Source organism: Athene cunicularia (assembly GCF_003259725.1).
Source record: "Athene cunicularia isolate RWA chromosome Z unlocalized genomic scaffold, athCun1 chrZ_part1, whole genome shotgun sequence".
In the NCBI taxonomy this organism is placed as follows: domain Eukaryota; kingdom Metazoa; phylum Chordata; class Aves; order Strigiformes; family Strigidae; genus Athene; species Athene cunicularia.
This window is the reverse complement of record NW_020799142.1, coordinates 11,789,088-11,806,173: the sequence shown is the minus strand read 5'-3', so window position 1 is coordinate 11,806,173 and position 17,086 is coordinate 11,789,088. Positions and strand designations below refer to the sequence as shown.

The 17,086-nt window shown below is 41.5% G+C and overlaps 1 protein-coding gene across 1 annotated transcript in view; it reads right to left on the bottom strand.

Moving 5' to 3' along the window:
* Positions 1-800: 800 nt before the first annotated feature.
* Positions 801-17,086, bottom strand: part of THBS4 (thrombospondin 4) — a 33,150-nt gene continuing 16,864 nt past the window's right edge. The window contains exons 8-21 of the mRNA XM_026865559.1: positions 16,545-16,622; positions 14,697-14,849; positions 13,243-13,347; positions 12,911-13,018; positions 11,394-11,553; positions 10,587-10,705; positions 9,751-9,803; positions 7,632-7,825; positions 7,160-7,338; positions 6,218-6,266; positions 5,926-6,122; positions 5,259-5,431; positions 2,974-3,113; positions 801-1,021 (exon numbers count right to left, since the gene is read on the bottom strand). Coding sequence (XP_026721360.1) covers positions 960-1,021; positions 2,974-3,113; positions 5,259-5,431; positions 5,926-6,122; positions 6,218-6,266; positions 7,160-7,338; positions 7,632-7,825; positions 9,751-9,803; positions 10,587-10,705; positions 11,394-11,553; positions 12,911-13,018; positions 13,243-13,347; positions 14,697-14,849; positions 16,545-16,622 — 1,770 coding nt within the window. The 3' untranslated portion in view covers positions 801-959. The remainder of the gene's footprint in view (positions 1,022-2,973; positions 3,114-5,258; positions 5,432-5,925; positions 6,123-6,217; positions 6,267-7,159; positions 7,339-7,631; positions 7,826-9,750; positions 9,804-10,586; positions 10,706-11,393; positions 11,554-12,910; positions 13,019-13,242; positions 13,348-14,696; positions 14,850-16,544; positions 16,623-17,086) is intronic.

Sequence of the window (17,086 nt, the reverse complement as noted above, 5' to 3'; positions counted from 1 at the left end):
TGCAATATCCTTCTCTTCAGCTGTGTTTGGAGCTTGTCCTCCCTTCCTTTCCTGGCTCCCTTTTGAAAAAGAAGGTAGCAGACACACACAGAGTATCCCACACCTTTCTATGTTTCCAATTACAGAGTGCATTGTAATACAATTTTCTTTTGCTTTTTGTTTTCCAGTTTTTTCCTAATGGCTACAAATGCTTAATGCAGTGTTTCAGGTTTTTAACCTGGTGATTTATAAGATTGCAGTAGCTGCTGAGAAAGCTCATCTCTGAGTGGGGCAGCAGGTCAAAGCCTGGCTTTGTTTATGTGGAAGTTAGGATTATTTTCTCTCTATAGGTGTTTCTGCCTTTATCTCCATATGTCATTTTCACTTTTAGTCACATGTAAGTCTTAAGATGTGACTACAACACTTTTAGAAGATGTGATAGTGTTACTCATAGTTTTCTGGGAGTGGGAGAGCAGAGTGCTAAGAGTTCACAGAGGAGGTCTACCAAAGGTAACTTAAGTCTCCAGAGGAGTTAAACTGCTCTAAAGAAGATAAAAATTTTTCCTAACACGACTGGAAAAGTACTAAGCAGCCCTTGGCTTGGCTAGACAGCTTCCAACAACTTCATGCCCAGATGCAACCTCTTGTTTTTGACATTCCAGATATACAAGTTGCTTTCTTCCCCCCACTCTGTTTAATACTGAATCCAAAATGGCAACAGATTCAAACTTTTCCTGAGAATGTTTTAAGAAAGTTTCACTCCATTACATGCTGCTCCTCAGATTTAGGGCAGATTTGAAAACAAGTGAAGCCACAGTCTATTTTGTCTCCCTTTTATTTTCACTTTTATACAAAAAGAAGTCTGACATAGTCACATCAACAAGAACAAGCTGCGGTGTGCACTCTTACAACAACAACCATATAAGGATTTAAAATATATTTTATTGTTTGCAATAGCAAGGGTAGTTTGCCTTTCCTTCTTAAATATCACCAACGCCAAATTGCTGAGCTTGAAATTCTTGAAAGTCCTCTGGGATGGTATCTGAAAACAGGAAAATACGCAAAAGTTTAGTCTCATATGACAAAAATCAAGGAGCACTTAATTAATTACCCACCCACTTTTTTTTTAGGTAACATGTGTTCTCTTTTGTTTACACATTAGGAATGAACAGGGAATGTTTTCAGTTTTAGCTGTACACCACAGAGAAGCTAAAAAGACAGTGCTACAGTGCCAGCCCATAATGGAGTATTATCAATCATCAAATTACATTTCCACCCAAAAATTTTGTGGCTTCCAGTCTTACATTTTTAATAGTAAATGCTGACCAGAAAGGCAGAAAAAGTGGTTGTCTTGCTGTGTACCCCAAACATGGCTGTAGCATCAGCATCTCTATTTCTCATGTATCCTAATTCAACCTCTCTGTGACTGCTTCCCACACCACAAGAAGGGACAGAAACATTAACCCACAGACTAATAGCAACTGATAGAAAAACTTCAGAATTGGGAAAGGGGGGGTGGAGATGGGTCAGTGTCATAATAGTAACTACATTTCTGTTTGAAGCGTTGAGCTTGCAGTGTGCCTTTGCCAGATCACAGAACATTTTATCTGGAGAGCCAGAGTACTAACCATAGAACTAAAGCTGCAGCCAAAGATGAAGCCATAGCAATGAAGCTCAACTGCATGACCTCAGCTTTGATTATTTCAACCCTAATGCAGGACAGGTAAGTCTAAAGTCAAAAAAGGAAGTAACTATATAAATACAGTATAGAGAGAAAAAAAAAAAAAAAAAAAAGGCTAAGTCCTTTGCTTTTTGTTGACCACTTCTTTTTCTGAGGCTTGAAAATTCTTTTTAAGCTTCCCCCACAAATATAGGAACTTGTCTGAAATGAAAGCAGGGATACCTGGGGACTCCAGAGACTTCTCTGAGTCTGTTTCATGGACTTTCTTCAGCGCCTGCAGCAAAGCCACTGCCTGCTCACTGCCAAGAAAGTATCTGTGACTTCAGTGCCAGCTTTGAAACATGCTTTCTGGGAAGCCACATACTGTTTGAGACTCTTACCAAGTAATTTTTAATCATAACCACCACTGTCTATAAGTTGCCCTGTTTAACCATGACCTCCAAGCACCAGCCTAGGCATACTGAGTGCCCAAGCAGCAGAGTTCATTACCGAAACAAGCCACACAGTCAGGGTCTGGCTGTGCAGCGGCAGTGTCCACTACAGACCTGGGCTGGGCTTCTTGGATCCACAGAAGCATCACACACGGAAACCATTCCAACTTGGCTGATAACCTATCCTCCTGTCTTGGTCAGGTAGGAGTTGATGCTAAGAGGAAGGAGGGCAGCCCCACCAACCCCACTTCAAGCTAGCTGAACTGCTGCCAGGTCAGAAATACCCTGACATGATCCCTGTGAGTGACCAAGGTTTGATTTATTCCATATAGTGGGAAATCAGGGCTAGGCTGCGAGGCTCTTATCCCAAGAGAAGTGAGCCAGCATACGCCCAGTCTGAGAAGGATTCCTCCATGGAATCTTACGATCTTGTCCTCCCACGGACAGGGGCAACCACCAGGTATACAAGTGACGCTGATGCCTGGTGACTGATCTCACTGGCACTCCAGATTTGTTTCACCTTGTATTCAGAGCTCAAGGCATCCTACATACATGATGGCCTCAGTATATTGTGCATGTACAACTCACAGTTGGTTGGTTTTAAATAACATTTCTAATTTTCTGATGACAGCTATACTACTTAGTTGGCACAACCTCTGCAGCAGAGTGCCTGCTCTGGGAGGAGCAGTTCTGAGGTGTTAGTTCCAGTCTGGCTGAGCTGCAGTGTGCTGCTGGTGTCAGGGGAGGTGTTTCACAGCTGTGAATAACTTGTAAATGAAAAGCAAAGGAAAGGGTACAAAATGGATTAATCCAACAGCCACACTATCAGGTCTTTACAGTCACTTGCAAGTTGTTAGCTAAAATGACTAAGAGCAACTTTACCATTGCAGCGATATTTCAGGTTGGACCAAATAATGTTTTCCTGAGAGAAGCAGAAAACTCCAAGCCGTCCTCCACGCATCGTGGTGTCTATAGTTACACCAGAGTCTGCCACTAGTTCAGAGCCTTCATAAAATCTTGCCCTTAATGAAAGCAAACAGAAGCTCTGTTAAGTCTTTTCCACAGCTGCAACATTCATAAAAGTAATTTCAGTACCCATGGTGACTCTAGCCTTGGACATGCTATCCTCCATCCAGTCCAGGGGAAAAGAAGCAGTTAAGAGAGCTCCTCTGCAGCCTGGGAGTGGGAGCAATGCTGCACACTGGCAAGGGCTGGGCAACAAGACTGTTTTGGTGGTTCATTTTTTACACATCCTACAAAAGAAAAAAATTGAATGTTTTTTCCAGTCAAGTTGAGAGCTTTAACTTCTGAAAATGTCCATAGCTGATAGTTATGGGCAAGAGGGAGAACCATATTAGATCAGCTGAAGAAGGCCAGATGGATATTGTCTCACACAGTTTGAGACTAAACTTTTTTTTTTAAATAGGCAAAGTTTCAAAGGAACAGTTTGGAATCTTAAACTTGACTGTGAGATTTCTTTTAAAATGTGAATATGATTAATTCCAGGAACAGTTTTGATGATCTGGCATCTTCTTGTTAGAAAACACATCAGCAAATTCCCAAATAGCTCTGGGAACAGCTGCACCCTGCCAGCTCCCCAGCGTATGCCCTGCACTGAGGGCTTGAGCAGGACCACACTGGAGCCAGCTGAGCTGTTGCAGCACTATCTACACCATCTCCTCAGCCTCTGGGGTGCTGGGTAAACGACTCAGAGGATGATGAGCCCGGAGGGCCCTGTTTTGGATGAGGACACTGCTGATCTGACATGCAAGAGAACAGTGAGTGGTGAAGGGAAAGAAAGTTACTGTGTTTTTTCATAAAATAAGAAAAAAAAAACCCAATTCCTGTTATGTTCCCGAGTTTATTTCTTGATTTGCTGAGGCAGTTCAAAAGTATCTATACAATGAATAGAACTTCTTGTCCTTCAAATTTCCATGGGAAAGGCTGGCTCAAGTGACTTTTTGCCTAGGCTTCTTTGAAAGCTCAGAACACCTTCACTAGACACATAATAGTCTGTGGCATCTTGTCTAAACAGACCACAGTGAGATGCAGACAGAGAACTGGCAGTGGTTCACTTTAGGACTTTAGTTTTTGAAGGATTTTGTGACACTGACCCTGCTACCTTTCCCAGCTGCAGGGGGCATTAAGTAAGCTGGCTAGAGAGACTGCAACCACGGGGCAGATGTTTGCTCGTAAAGCAGCTTCACGAACAGCTTGGTCTAAACAAAAGTTGCCACCCAAGATCTGTTCACTATTGCCCTGTGTCTGGGACACAATAATTGACAGTATAAGTGTTCTTAATCCATTTTAGCATACAAACATGCTCACTCCAATTATCACTGAAAATGATGCTCTGCAGCAGAAAGGCGGAATAATTATACCATCAAGTTACCGCATCTCTAGTGCAGGTTGGTAATTTTTTGAAGAACAACTGACTTACCTGTATTTCTGTTCTATTATAAGGTTGCAAAACCTGAGCTGATGATGCCAGAGCAGTTTGTTTTGCATTTTAACATCAATCTTGATCTACAAGCGTAATTCCTGCTAATCTGGATATTGCAGAGTGAAACGTTTCCTCCTGATTGGTGAATTATTTTAAATAATTATTTCTTTCCAAATAACAAAAATAGGAATAGAAAACATGCATTACATAGCTTTGACAAACTTTCTGAATATATGGTATGTAATCTCAAATCTATCACATCAGGGTAATTACCGATCTTAGTTGGAATCACAGCCTTCAAGTGGGAAACTTTTATTAATTCTGTTATCCCAGAATATGTAAAAGAACTATCACAATTCCAACAAAAATATTCAAGAATATCAAAAGTAAGAAATTTTGAAATGCATTATTTTTTCAGATCAGTGCCCAGGAGTAGCTTGGAAAAAAAGATATTAAAGCCAGGAAGGGTTTATTAGAGTAGGGCACAGTTACAACAGCCAGGTGGTAGAAGACTTCAGTTACAAACAGGCTTAGCTTAGAATTGACTTTCCTCAAAAAGAATTGCAGGCTGAATTTCAAAAGTCTAACCTGTTACAAGTCTTTATCAGTGCAAAGACCAGACACATTACAAATTCTCAGATTATCATCTGAATTAAGTGTTAAGAAACATCATTTTAGGCAGACATGTATCTGTATTCACCTTATCTATCCTTTTCTCTCTTACCTGATATAACCAATCTGGGGTCTGTGCTGCAAGAACCAGCGGTAGGAGACTTTGTCTTTCCACCCTACATTTCGAGGGTCCTTCCACAGCAGCCTGACCTGATCACTGGTGTCCCCTGTATGCCAGAGGGAGTTGCGGAGGTGCTCGCCAGGGCCCGTTTTGGATTTCACAGCCTGCAGAAATACAATTTTCCAATGCTGACCACAGAGAAATGTCACTTTCAGGAACTCTAGTCTTTATGTTGTGGGAAGCAGGTCTGCATAAGCACCTTCCCTCCTGCTCACAAGCTCCTAACTTTTCTCTCATAACTGCAGCCACTGCTTGCATGGAAAAGCAACCTGAACCAAGGAGGTGATTTGACCAATTAAAGTCAGGGCACAATGAGAGCAGAGACTAAATGCTCCAGCTGATGAGCAGGATCAAGACTGGAGATGAAGTTCCATAAAAAAGTGGTGCTATTAAAAGCGCTGTGTGGCTCCCAGCTGACTTAGCAGATTTGACACCTGTTGCAAGGAGAGACCAGCAGTCAGGCTGCACAGCCAACACACAGTGCAGTGGCTTGGCCAATGCACAGCATCAAGGCTTAGCTCATAGCAGTCAGATGGCAGGGTAGCATGGCCAGACTGTGGTGACCACTGTGTCCCCAGCTAGGAGCCATGACCAGTACCTTTAGCTGAATGCCAGGCTCTGCAACAGCTCTGAAGGGAGTCGCTTGCCAGTATGTCTGTTCAGTCTGTTTCCACATTACCACGTAAAAGCTAGAGCTGTCTTGATAACCAAAAATAAAGCCAGCGTAGTCATCATCTGTCACAGTGTTCACATGAAAAGTGCCCTCAAAGTCAACGCCGTTAAAAGCTGTGTAACCTGAGGATACATGCAGGTTAAAAACAAGTCTGCAGACAATGTGTTCACATGCTGTAAGCTTTCTGCTGTAATGAATCTCAGAAAAGGGTACATACCAACAGCAAGGCCAGGATCGCTGTTCATTGTTTGTACAATTTCCATGCCCTGCAAGAGTAAATTCAGAGTGGTTAGCATGCATGAGGAGCTGGGTTGGCTAAGCCTGGCAGCCTCTTCTGGCCTCTCTCTAGCACCCCCTCCATCCATCTCCTCCATCTGCCTACCTGTCTGTAATGCTTGCAGCTCTGAATTAAAATTAGAATTGTAATCAGATACTAATGTTTCAGCTGCTTGCCTGTCCTGAGGCAGTTAGGATTTTTCTTTTCCCACTGCAGAGTTTGCCATACTGATACTTTCTTTCCCCATGCCAGTCTTCTGGAAATTACTGAACCTGGCCAGAAAAAGGCCAGGGCAGGGGGGCTGGGGGTGTGTGTCAGGGCATGGGGGCTCTTCTCTTAGGTTTAGCTCATACAGCTTGGATCATGGAATCTGGGATTAAACTGACTGCCAGGACTGGGTTAAGGAAGATGTACACATCTCGGATAGCTTGGCAAAGACTTTGGCAATGGGAATAAATTGCACATTCCTTGTGACTCAAAACACATTAGCCTCCTGAAGGCTAAAATTTATTAGTGACAGCTCTTGGACTCCATCTAGGAGTAAATGTTCTGCTATACAGTAGGTCAGACTTTCAAATTCTGTAAAGGACTCATGAAACTGTTTGCTACAGAAGTATTTAAATAGGGTGACTTCTTGGCAGTAGTGAAATCCACCCAGAACAAGTTGACCAGCCTGTAGTTACTTTAGATTATTAGGAGCATCAAGCTTCAAGCTATCATATGCTGAAAGAAAGTTCCTTCATTGTAACTCCTGTAAAATAGTCAAACCAAGTGACAGCTTCCACTTTTCACTTGTTTGCCAGAGGTCCAGCAATTACAGACAGTTTTACTGTGGCTTTCAAATGACCTTTCTCAGACAGGTAAGACCAAATGTATTTTTACCTGGTTCAGAACCACCCAGTTGGGATCAATCTGCGCATCCCCCTCTGGGTCCAGCACCACTGTCTGATAGGCTCTGAAGTCTGTCAAGGTGATCTCTGCATTCTCAGGGCACACATCGATCCGATCAATCACTGTATCCTGGTCGAAATCAGACTCACAGATATCACCAACTCCATCACCTGCATTGGAGAAGCGAAAGCAGATTTATGGTGTGGCAAGTAGCCATATCTGGCCAAGCCACTGGATTGGGGTGTCTGAGAAGCACATTAAGTCTCAACCCTGATAGTTGCAGTGCCCAGGGAGGGTACCTGAGGACCTCAGCCTTGGCCAAAGGGCACTTGTGGTTTTGGGGTCCCTCCTGGGATGAGCGTATGGACACATGGTGACTGTGTCAGATCGTGGTGCCTATGTGTAAGGCCTGGGGGAGAATAGAGTCCTAAGCACCAAAATGGCTCCTGAAGGCCCATCTTACCATTATCATCTTCCTGCCCTGGGTTGGGGACCAGCCTGCAGTTGTCAGGGCCTGGGGGCAAGAGGTCAGGAATGCCATCGTTATCATCGTCCTCGTCACACTCATCACCCAACCCATCCTTATCTGTGTCCAGCTGGGAGCTGTTAATGATGGTGGGGCAATTGTCTGTGCTGTCCTGGTGCCCATCGCCGTCGCTACAAACACAGAGACAAAAAGAAATGGCATGCCAGCATCAGCTCACGCCCCTGCATGGGGGACAGCATGGGTACCTGAGCAGGAAATGCACTGAAGGCCCCCCCTGAGCTGGAAACAGACCAGTAGAGCACCATGACATGGTGTTGCTCAGGTGGCTGAACAGCAAGGAGACAAGGAACAGAGACTGTACAATAAGGTGGCAAGAGGATGAAGACTAAACTATAAAAACACTCAGACCCAGAAAAGAAAAAGAAGTCATACATGGAGGGGGAAAAGATATCAGAGCCCAAGATCCCAGATGATATCCACTCCTAAAGGGCATGTAAGGCACATCCAGCAAGTGCAGTGTGACCAATCAGAAGGCACCCAGGAGACAGCAAGAGCTCAACAGCTGGTGCCCCTTGTCAGAAGTGTTGTCCATAAGTGTCTTGATATTCATGAACATGCAGGTGTGAGTGTGAAAGAAAATCTGTGGGAGACTCTGCATGCACACCTGAAATCAGGCTTGTTTAAAAACAAGCCACACTTTCACTCTCCTGCATAGCAGATTTTCTTACATTAGGGGCCCAGAGGGGAGCCATGTAATATGAAATAGAGGAAGAAGTCTGTAGTTTCAAAGCATCTCTCCAGCCCATGGCTGCATCAGCTGGTTATAGTGAAGAGTCACCATGATCAAGGGACACAGACTATAGAAAAGGGTTTGGGAGATTATGAAGTGGCTGCATTGTTTCTCAATGGCAACAGTGCATCTGTACAAAGAAGCGGCCTGAAGTCAGGTGTCTTCTGTACACAGAACATAAACAAACTGGTTTCTAGCAACAAGCAGACATGTTTCCCCTCAGTAGCTTTTTGGCTAGCACAGGCAGAGCAGAAGTGGCATGCAGCCAAACTAAGACAGTGCTGCAGTTTATAGCTATGCATATTCCCACCTATCTCTCCCTGCTTAAGAAAGGTGCTTTAATTTTTTGCACATTCTTGAGATAAAATGCAATAAGGACCACACACATATCTCTACTGCAGCATTAACCTCAGGCAGAGCTACAGCATTTCTACCAGGAAGAAAATGTCCTTTTTTAAAATAGGAAAAAAACAAGGCCGTACCTACTTAACAGTAAAATGGCTCTCAGCTGAGTGCCTTGACAGCTACTGGCCTAAGACTGGTAACGATCAGGCAGAAAAGTGGGGTCCCCATGTTTATTATCCCAGACAGCAGGACTCACTGACAACCCTGAGGTGAGACCTTGCAGCTGTCTTCAGCTGGTAGAATGCTATGCCAGCACAGGATTTATCACTTCCCTTTCCTCTTGCTTTAAGTGAGGAGCACAGGGAAGAACTTGCTACCTCCAAGGTTGGTTATGCAAAAGCTGCTTCCAGCCAGGCCTTAGCAGTTTGTCATGGGACATGTTCCCTTGAATACTGAGGGCACATAAAAGCCATAGAGAAGCCTTGCCACCCTTGCTGTGCTAAAGCAAAGATCTGCAAGTGTTTCTGAAACACTGGGTTCTTACAGAAAAACATACAGCCCTTAACTGTGAAATTTCTGCTAAAGAAAAAAAAAAGAAAAGAGGAATGAAAAATGAAAGAAAAAAAGATGTCAGCTCACTAAGAAGTTCTGAGCAGTGCTCTAGGTTTTACAGCCCGAGAACCACTCTGAATCTCACTTCCACAGGATCTCAGAGGAAGCCTGTGTGAACACAGGGCTAAAGGTGAAGGGCTCCATAACTGTACAGCTACAGGGAAGTGAACCAACCAGGCTGATAAATTGTAACATTGTTTTTGAAATAACATCTCTTTAAGGAATTACTGGAATTAAATCCAAACTAATCTGAGGGATTACAGCTCTCTGGGCATCAGTAACATGCTTCAGTTCAAAACCAGCCTCTTCCACTTCCCTGCTGCTGTTACAAGCCACAACACAGCATACCTGTCCTGATTGGTATCACAGGAATCTCCAACCAGGTCATTGTCGACATCTGACTGCAAAAGGAAATAGAGAAAGTTCCAGTATCAGCTGCTGAGAGCATCTATTAAAATAGCAGTATTAAACCAAAACACAACCAAATCAAATACAATTGAAACAAAAGCATGGAAAAACATTTGTTTTACAAAACATACTTACTTGTTTGCATCATCCATCTAACAAGAAAGCCAGTTTTATTCAAGGGAAAAAAAACAAACAGTGTATAAACAGGGTTAAACATGATTGGAGCAATTCAAACAAGATGAGTAGTTCAAGCAAGATTCCTCTATTACTGGAAATAAGTATCCCTCATTTCTAACCAAGGCTGACTTCTTAAGCAACTTCAAAAATCTACCATGTTTCTCTAAAGTTTTCAGCATTTTCTGTTCAAAACATAGGAAGTCTCACTGACTTCTCACCTAGGAGCAGTGAAAATTTTGCTAAGTAAGACCAGGATTTTATCTTAATTAAAGAAATACCAAGAGTAACTAAATCACACCACTGTGTGGAGTCTGGCGTTGGACTCTCTGGGACTTCAGCATGTCCACATTTCAGAACATGACAGTAGAATATACTGGCAGAGCAGAGGTGCTAACAACGTCTCAAGCTATGAGGATACACTTTGTGGCTTCCCTGTCCTATGTCAGGGGAGTCTGAAGCTCCATTAAACTTTTCTGAATACCGACTGTTAAAAGATAAAACACTGTGGCTGCATGGACTGCCTCATTCTCTTGCATCTTTTTGGACCTCAGCAGTCCCTCTCCCTAAATGACCGATATTTTTTACTTCTGCCTGCTAACCTGGTTTGGGTTGCTGATTGTTGGACAGCTGTCACAGGCATCACCAACACCATCATTATCCTTGTCCTCCTGGTCTTGGTTGGGGATCCTCTGACAATTATCCAAAAGATTCTTAATACCTACAGAAAAGTGGATTGGATCTTACTTAAAAACAATTCCTGTGTTTGTTATTGGACAACATAAACATGAAGTACAGTAAATACACTATTCGTTTTTAGTAACTACTTAATCTTGCAATATTATAAGCCTGCACAGCAAGTCTTTCTTATGTGTGCATCATTTCACTTAATAGAAGTTAGAAACAGCTTGCTAAAGAACAGCTTTCAACCCAATCACACACACTTCATTAATTACACAATTCATTCTATCCTTTTCCTGTATCCCATCTTACAGGATGGGATGTTTCATCTTTGTTATTACATTTAAAGGGTTGTGATTATTTCACTTCTTTTAAGCCTCCTACAGTATTGAAAATAATACATTATGTAGCTCTTGGGCACCTGGGACAGGCAACAGCTGGGTACTCTGGGACATGTTTGCACCTTTAAGGAATTACTCAGTGACTAATAATGTTAACTTATACATGAAACATGGCTTGGTTTATCTGTTACAGTGTTCAGTGCTTCCAGTGGAGGCTAAAAGATATATATTAATCTAAATGAAAAGGATTCCAAACACACGCTTCACAAAGAAAGACAATGATGTGTTACATGACACTTAGCAGCTGGTGACAGAAAATCTAACACACAACATGTTCTGGGCAAATTTCAAGAACATCAGAGAAGCTGGAAGTGAAGAATTACCAACCATCTCCATCCATGTCATCATCACAAGCGTCTCCTTTCCCATCACCATCTGTGTCCCTCTGATCATTATTCAGGACATTGCGGCAGTTGTCACAAGCATCTCCAAAGATATCTTGGTCACCATTTCTCTGGTTAACATTGGGAGCCAAGACACAGTTATCCTGCAAGAGGCACAGATTTAGATCAGACATGAACCGAGCCCAGAATCTTTAATTTCTACTTCAGTGGATTTATATAACTCACAAAAAAAACATTACTGTGAATAGTTCAACATTTTACATGAATATTAGCTCTGGATCAGATTTCACTGGCTCCCTTAAAACTCTTCTTTGAACCACACCATGGGAACCCTAAACATAAACACCCAGTATCATAAGGCTTTATTTATAATTTTTACTTCTGATTCTCATTTTGGATGCAGCCATGGTCAGTAACCTGTTTTGGTGCCCTGGCTTCCTTACATGGTCCTTCTCGAAAGCTGCAGTTCAGAGATCCTGAGAGGGTTTGTAGATGTTCTCAGCGAACGGCTGTTGCAGAGACTCAAACCAAAGCTGAAACACTTGGTTTTTGGCTTGGTCTTTTTTTTTTTTTTTTTGGGTCAACCAAGCTGCTATTGACTCTCTAAGACCATCAGGAGTCATATGGGGAAAATTTTATTCCAAAGCGGTATAAATGTTGCCCTCCCATCTAGCACAGCCATGACCTTGTCCTCCTGCACACTCAGAGGCAGAACAGCTTAGCAGCAAGTTACTTGACTGTGAAACTGCTGAACTTTCATATAGATTTACAGTTGAAGGAGGATTTAACATCTTTCCTTATAGAATATTAATAAAACCAGTTGCTTCAAGCTCAGAATTTAGAGTTGACCTCTGTGGCAAAACAGCCTGAGATAGATCTCCTGTGATTGCGACTCTGCCCTATCTCTACATGGACATTTGTACTCCGGATAGAGAGCTCTTGTTGTCTTCCTTGAAAGTGCATTAAGCAATATCACAGAAGGATCTTAATGTAGATTAACAGTGGGTATGTGAGGATACAGGGTGTACACAAAAGAGCTTTTACAGTCTGAATTTATTCTCTGATATATCAAAGCTTTTTCAAGTTATTAGAAAGACATCCATTAATTAATTTGGACTTTGGATCCCTCATGGAATGTAATGTCAGGTCAACCTGCTCTTTAAAAAGAAAGACATTAAGGTAAGTAATGTTCCTGAAAGCCATGCTATGGGACATCATGACAGAAGGACACAAGTTCTGTATACAAAATCTCTAGAATTCAATGCTACAATATAATAATGGAGCATACACTGGTGGTATTTAAGGCTGTGTGAGTCAGTCTGGTTTTTCAGGTCTTATAATAGTGAGCATTATATAAAAGAAAATGACAGGATTTAGAGACCTGCTAACAGTCATGGGTATGGGACAGCAGTGAGACAAGATTTCAAAATCACTGCCTACTGAAGTAACGTGAAATCCTTTCATTTGCATAGTTGCCTGCAACTGATCTATCCACAGCACCTGCTCATTGGGAATGCCATCTCCATCTGCATCATCATCGCAGGCATCTCCAATCCCATCACCATCAGCATCTTCTTGTCCAGAGTTTGGGACAAATCTGCAATTGTCCTAGACAAAAATTAAGATATGCCTGGTGTTCTATGGGTAAATTGGATTCCTTAATAATTTGAATTATTTTTACTGTTTTAATTAATCAATTAATCAAATTAAGTACAATTTATCCAGAGGAATTCAGTAACTTGAAAAAAGATGAATACATTTAGTCTGTTCCTTCCACTCTTTCTCTTCACCTCTTCATGCTCTGAATTATTATAGGACTAAGAATTTCTTACCTTTCTGCAGTTTTCAGCAGTGCATGAGAGTTCTTCATTAGGGTAGCCATCAATATCAACATCTTTTCCGCAAATATACCCATCACCAGCCCAGCCAATGCCACACTATTAATAAAACACCATGGTAGTACTACCAAAAGGTTAATGAGTCACTGTAGCAATATTCAAGCAGGAAACCCCACATTAATCTTTAAAATGCTAACATACAGAAGGCATGGACAGACACTGAAGTACAATGAGGTACACTTCAGCATCTCTCAGTGTGGAAAGAAAATCTGTTTCAAGGTCTCTACATCTAGACACAGCTAGAAAAAGCTAAGACTTGATGTTAAGTGGTAAGTGCACCTGTAACACCTACTGATTTCAGTGGGAGCTATAGATTTCTTTTATACACTGGTCAGGAGTCAATTATGGTTCCTCACCTACAGGTAGATAACAAGAAAAGAGGGAACCTAGGCAGAATATACACCTAGCACAGCAACAAGGGGCCCATGGTTAGATGGGATGACTGTTTTGTTCAGTATCTCAAGAGTATCTCAACTAGGAAAGTTTTAAGAGAAAACTGGGCTGACAGTTACTAAGTTTGCATCAGCAAAGCAAGTGCATCTGCACACAAGTTTCTACTAGACAACTAAACTGGTACTCTTTCAAAGCAATGCCTAATTTGTGTTGTAATTGAAGATACCTTCATAGAACTGCATGTCAAACTCTGGCCTCCACTTAAAACGAGGACTCGCCTAACACAAGTATCTAGGCATCTTCCCATTACAGCATGGACTTAAAATATCCTAGATTCTTCTACTCTGAAATAGATGTACTTAAAAATGAGAGCAAAGCAATGCCAGTAAAAGCACACACTGTATCCAAATTTAGGACACAGGATTAGTCTCTTGCTTCCCCTTGCAAGCTGGAAAAGCTAAGTAATATACTTCAGTTAGAGTCTTACAATAAAGTTCATATGCCACCTGGTGCTCCTCTGCTCCTATGACTGGAAAGCACAGTACAGCCTACCTGTGCCTAGACTCTGTGAACTCACTTGGAAAAACACCATCTCTATCAGCAGGCAAATACAGGCACATTGGTTATGCAGAGGATTCCTACTCACAGCTACGCAGCTGAGCACCAGGAGAGGAATTTGTCCTTGTGGTGTCTTCTGTAGAGTACACTTGACAAGTCCTTTGAGGAGACTATAGAAAGTCTGTAAAAGCTATTCCCAAAAGATCTAACTACACAGACACAGTAAATATAGTACATGAGTATGGGTGCCTTATAGACATGTTGCAAGAAAACAACTGCAAGATAAATTCAGCCCACGTATTTTTGTAGCTGGTTTAGGCCAGTGTGCTACAATCTGCTTAAAACACCCAACTGTATAAAATGACCACAAAGACCTTCTCAGTTCCAGTCTAAAAAAGGCTATGTTTCATTGTACAAACATGAATTTATGAACTCACAATACATGTCACCTCTCCTCTCCTCTCCTCAATACAACGGGCATGGACACTACATGGATTGAGGGCTCGATTTCTGCAGGTCTTCTCAGCCTGGCATCCCCTGGCTTGGTCTCCTGTATATCCTGATTTGCATCGGCCACAGTGGTAAGACCCCTGTAAGAAAAAAAAGTTACTAGCCAGCCTTTTAACAGCACTTCTTTTTCTTTTAAAGCAAGCATGTGAGTGAGATTCAGGTCACACTGACAATACTTTGCAAGTGTAGTTTTTTTAACCATTGAGACCTCTTGCACTGTGAACAAACTTCATTTTCTAATTGAAATTTGTATTTGGCTCCCACAGGGCATGCTAGAAAAGATGCTCAACTCTTGCTTGTTTAGACGAGTCTTTTGTTAAGCCAGAGAAAAGTCATGTAGCAGCAAAACCTTCTTGATGTCTTGTACCTGCCAGCATCACCCCGAGCTGCTTCCAGGTGACCAAAACTATGTGTAAAATTCTAAGCAGCACCTGTTTAATCAGATTGGATGTTATTTCAGTGTAAAGCAGACCCATCAGTTTATCTAAACTCAACTAGGCACAACTTTTAATCAAAGAGAGGCAAGAAAGTTCATCGTGTCTTTGCCTCATCTTTTAAAAAATGAAATGTTTTTAAGCTAATTTCAGCTAAATCTTGCTCTTCAGAAAATAATTCAGGAATTGAAAACGCAGTCATCCTCATTTACACTGCAATAAGAACATCATGTAACTTTCTGCAGTGGTTTACCTAGACGCATACATATATATTTTATATTTGTGCCACTCTCTTAGGTAAAGAAACCCATAGGAACTAAGCCAAGGAATCTCAGTGTTTGCTGGTACAATCAATAGATCAGATATAAACAGATAAATCCTGATAAGAAGGGGTCTTTTTTAGGCATCTAATGTGGCTTTTGTCTCCATCTCACATACTTGTAGATTTGTAACCTGACATAAAAGTTAATTGAAAATAATCTAGATTGTCCCAGTCTATCATGATAGAGATATATTTAATACCCAGCTGGACATTATTCTTGTCCTCTGTCCCTAGCTTCGTTCCAAATTGTAACTCTGTGTTTTCTGCATACTTTCAGGCTGAAGATGATGATACATGGATGACTGAAGAGTAAAATAATCACTGGGCCACGCAAATGGTATGACCTATACAGAACATACTGGATCAAGCACTTTGTCCTAATGGACACCAGAGTAGTATCTTCTGGAGTGTGCTGAGTTTGCTCAGTATATTCTGTGCTGTACCAAGCCCTGGTATGCATTAAAATAGTCTTTAAGGCAGCACTTCAACACCAAACTGTCTCTAAAGGGAGACAGGAGTTAAAAACGATTCCTGTTCTGTTTTGGCAGATGCCAGGTCACTTATTGCCCTCTGCAAACAGGGCCTGAAGGGCTGCTGAAGAGGACTAATCATGTTTAGTCATGCAATAAAATATAACATATGACAGAAATGTTCTAGATATTAAAAAAAAAAAAAAAAAAAAAAAGAAAAACAAGATTATTCAGAAGGAAAGCACACCACTTCAAACACTACCGGTAGCCTCAATGCTATCTGGCTGCTAAAGCTAGATGTGGAAAGAAGGGTTCCTGCTGTTCTTCAGAGAAAGTGATAAGGATACAGCTCAGATGGACATATTAATGTCAATCAAGTATTGCTCTTTTTGATGTTTGTCAGGAAAAGAGGAAAGGATTCTCTGGTTTAGATGAAGTCAACACACTAATTGTATCACTCAGTCCTTCAGTCAGAGCCATAAATCCAGTCCTAGCCTCATGGAATTTCAAAACAATTTTTTAAAGCCACAAAAACTAAAAGGTGCTTACCAAAGTGTTTATGCAATGGGAATTTGGAACACAGAGTCCAAGTCCACCATTTTGACATTCATCAATATCTAAGCAAACCTAGCAATAAAACAAATCAACATGTAATAAAAACAATGTCAATTTGAGATCCAAGTCTGAAGAAAAGCAACTAAAGTTTAAGTCTAGAAAAGAGTCATAGCCCCTCCTGAACCTGCTCTCAGAATAACACAGACATACCCATAGGTTAACATTCCAATGGATCTCCAGACTTATTTAAACCCTGAAGATACACTGCGATACAGAAAATGTCAACCATGGGATGGGCTTCTGGTTTGCCCACAAGTTCAGACAAGAACTATGTTCCCCTTATAAGGCACTACCAGAACATGCAAAAAATGACAGTAAAATAGGCCTTTTTTATCACATTCTTCCTAGTTCAAAGGCAGTTTACAGAAAACAAAAGAGCCACCTTTAGAATTTATCATAGTAAACTATGAAGATAACATTTTCTTGTCTCCGTACCCATCCTTAGTATTAGCCTGTTAGTACTCCCATTAAAGCTA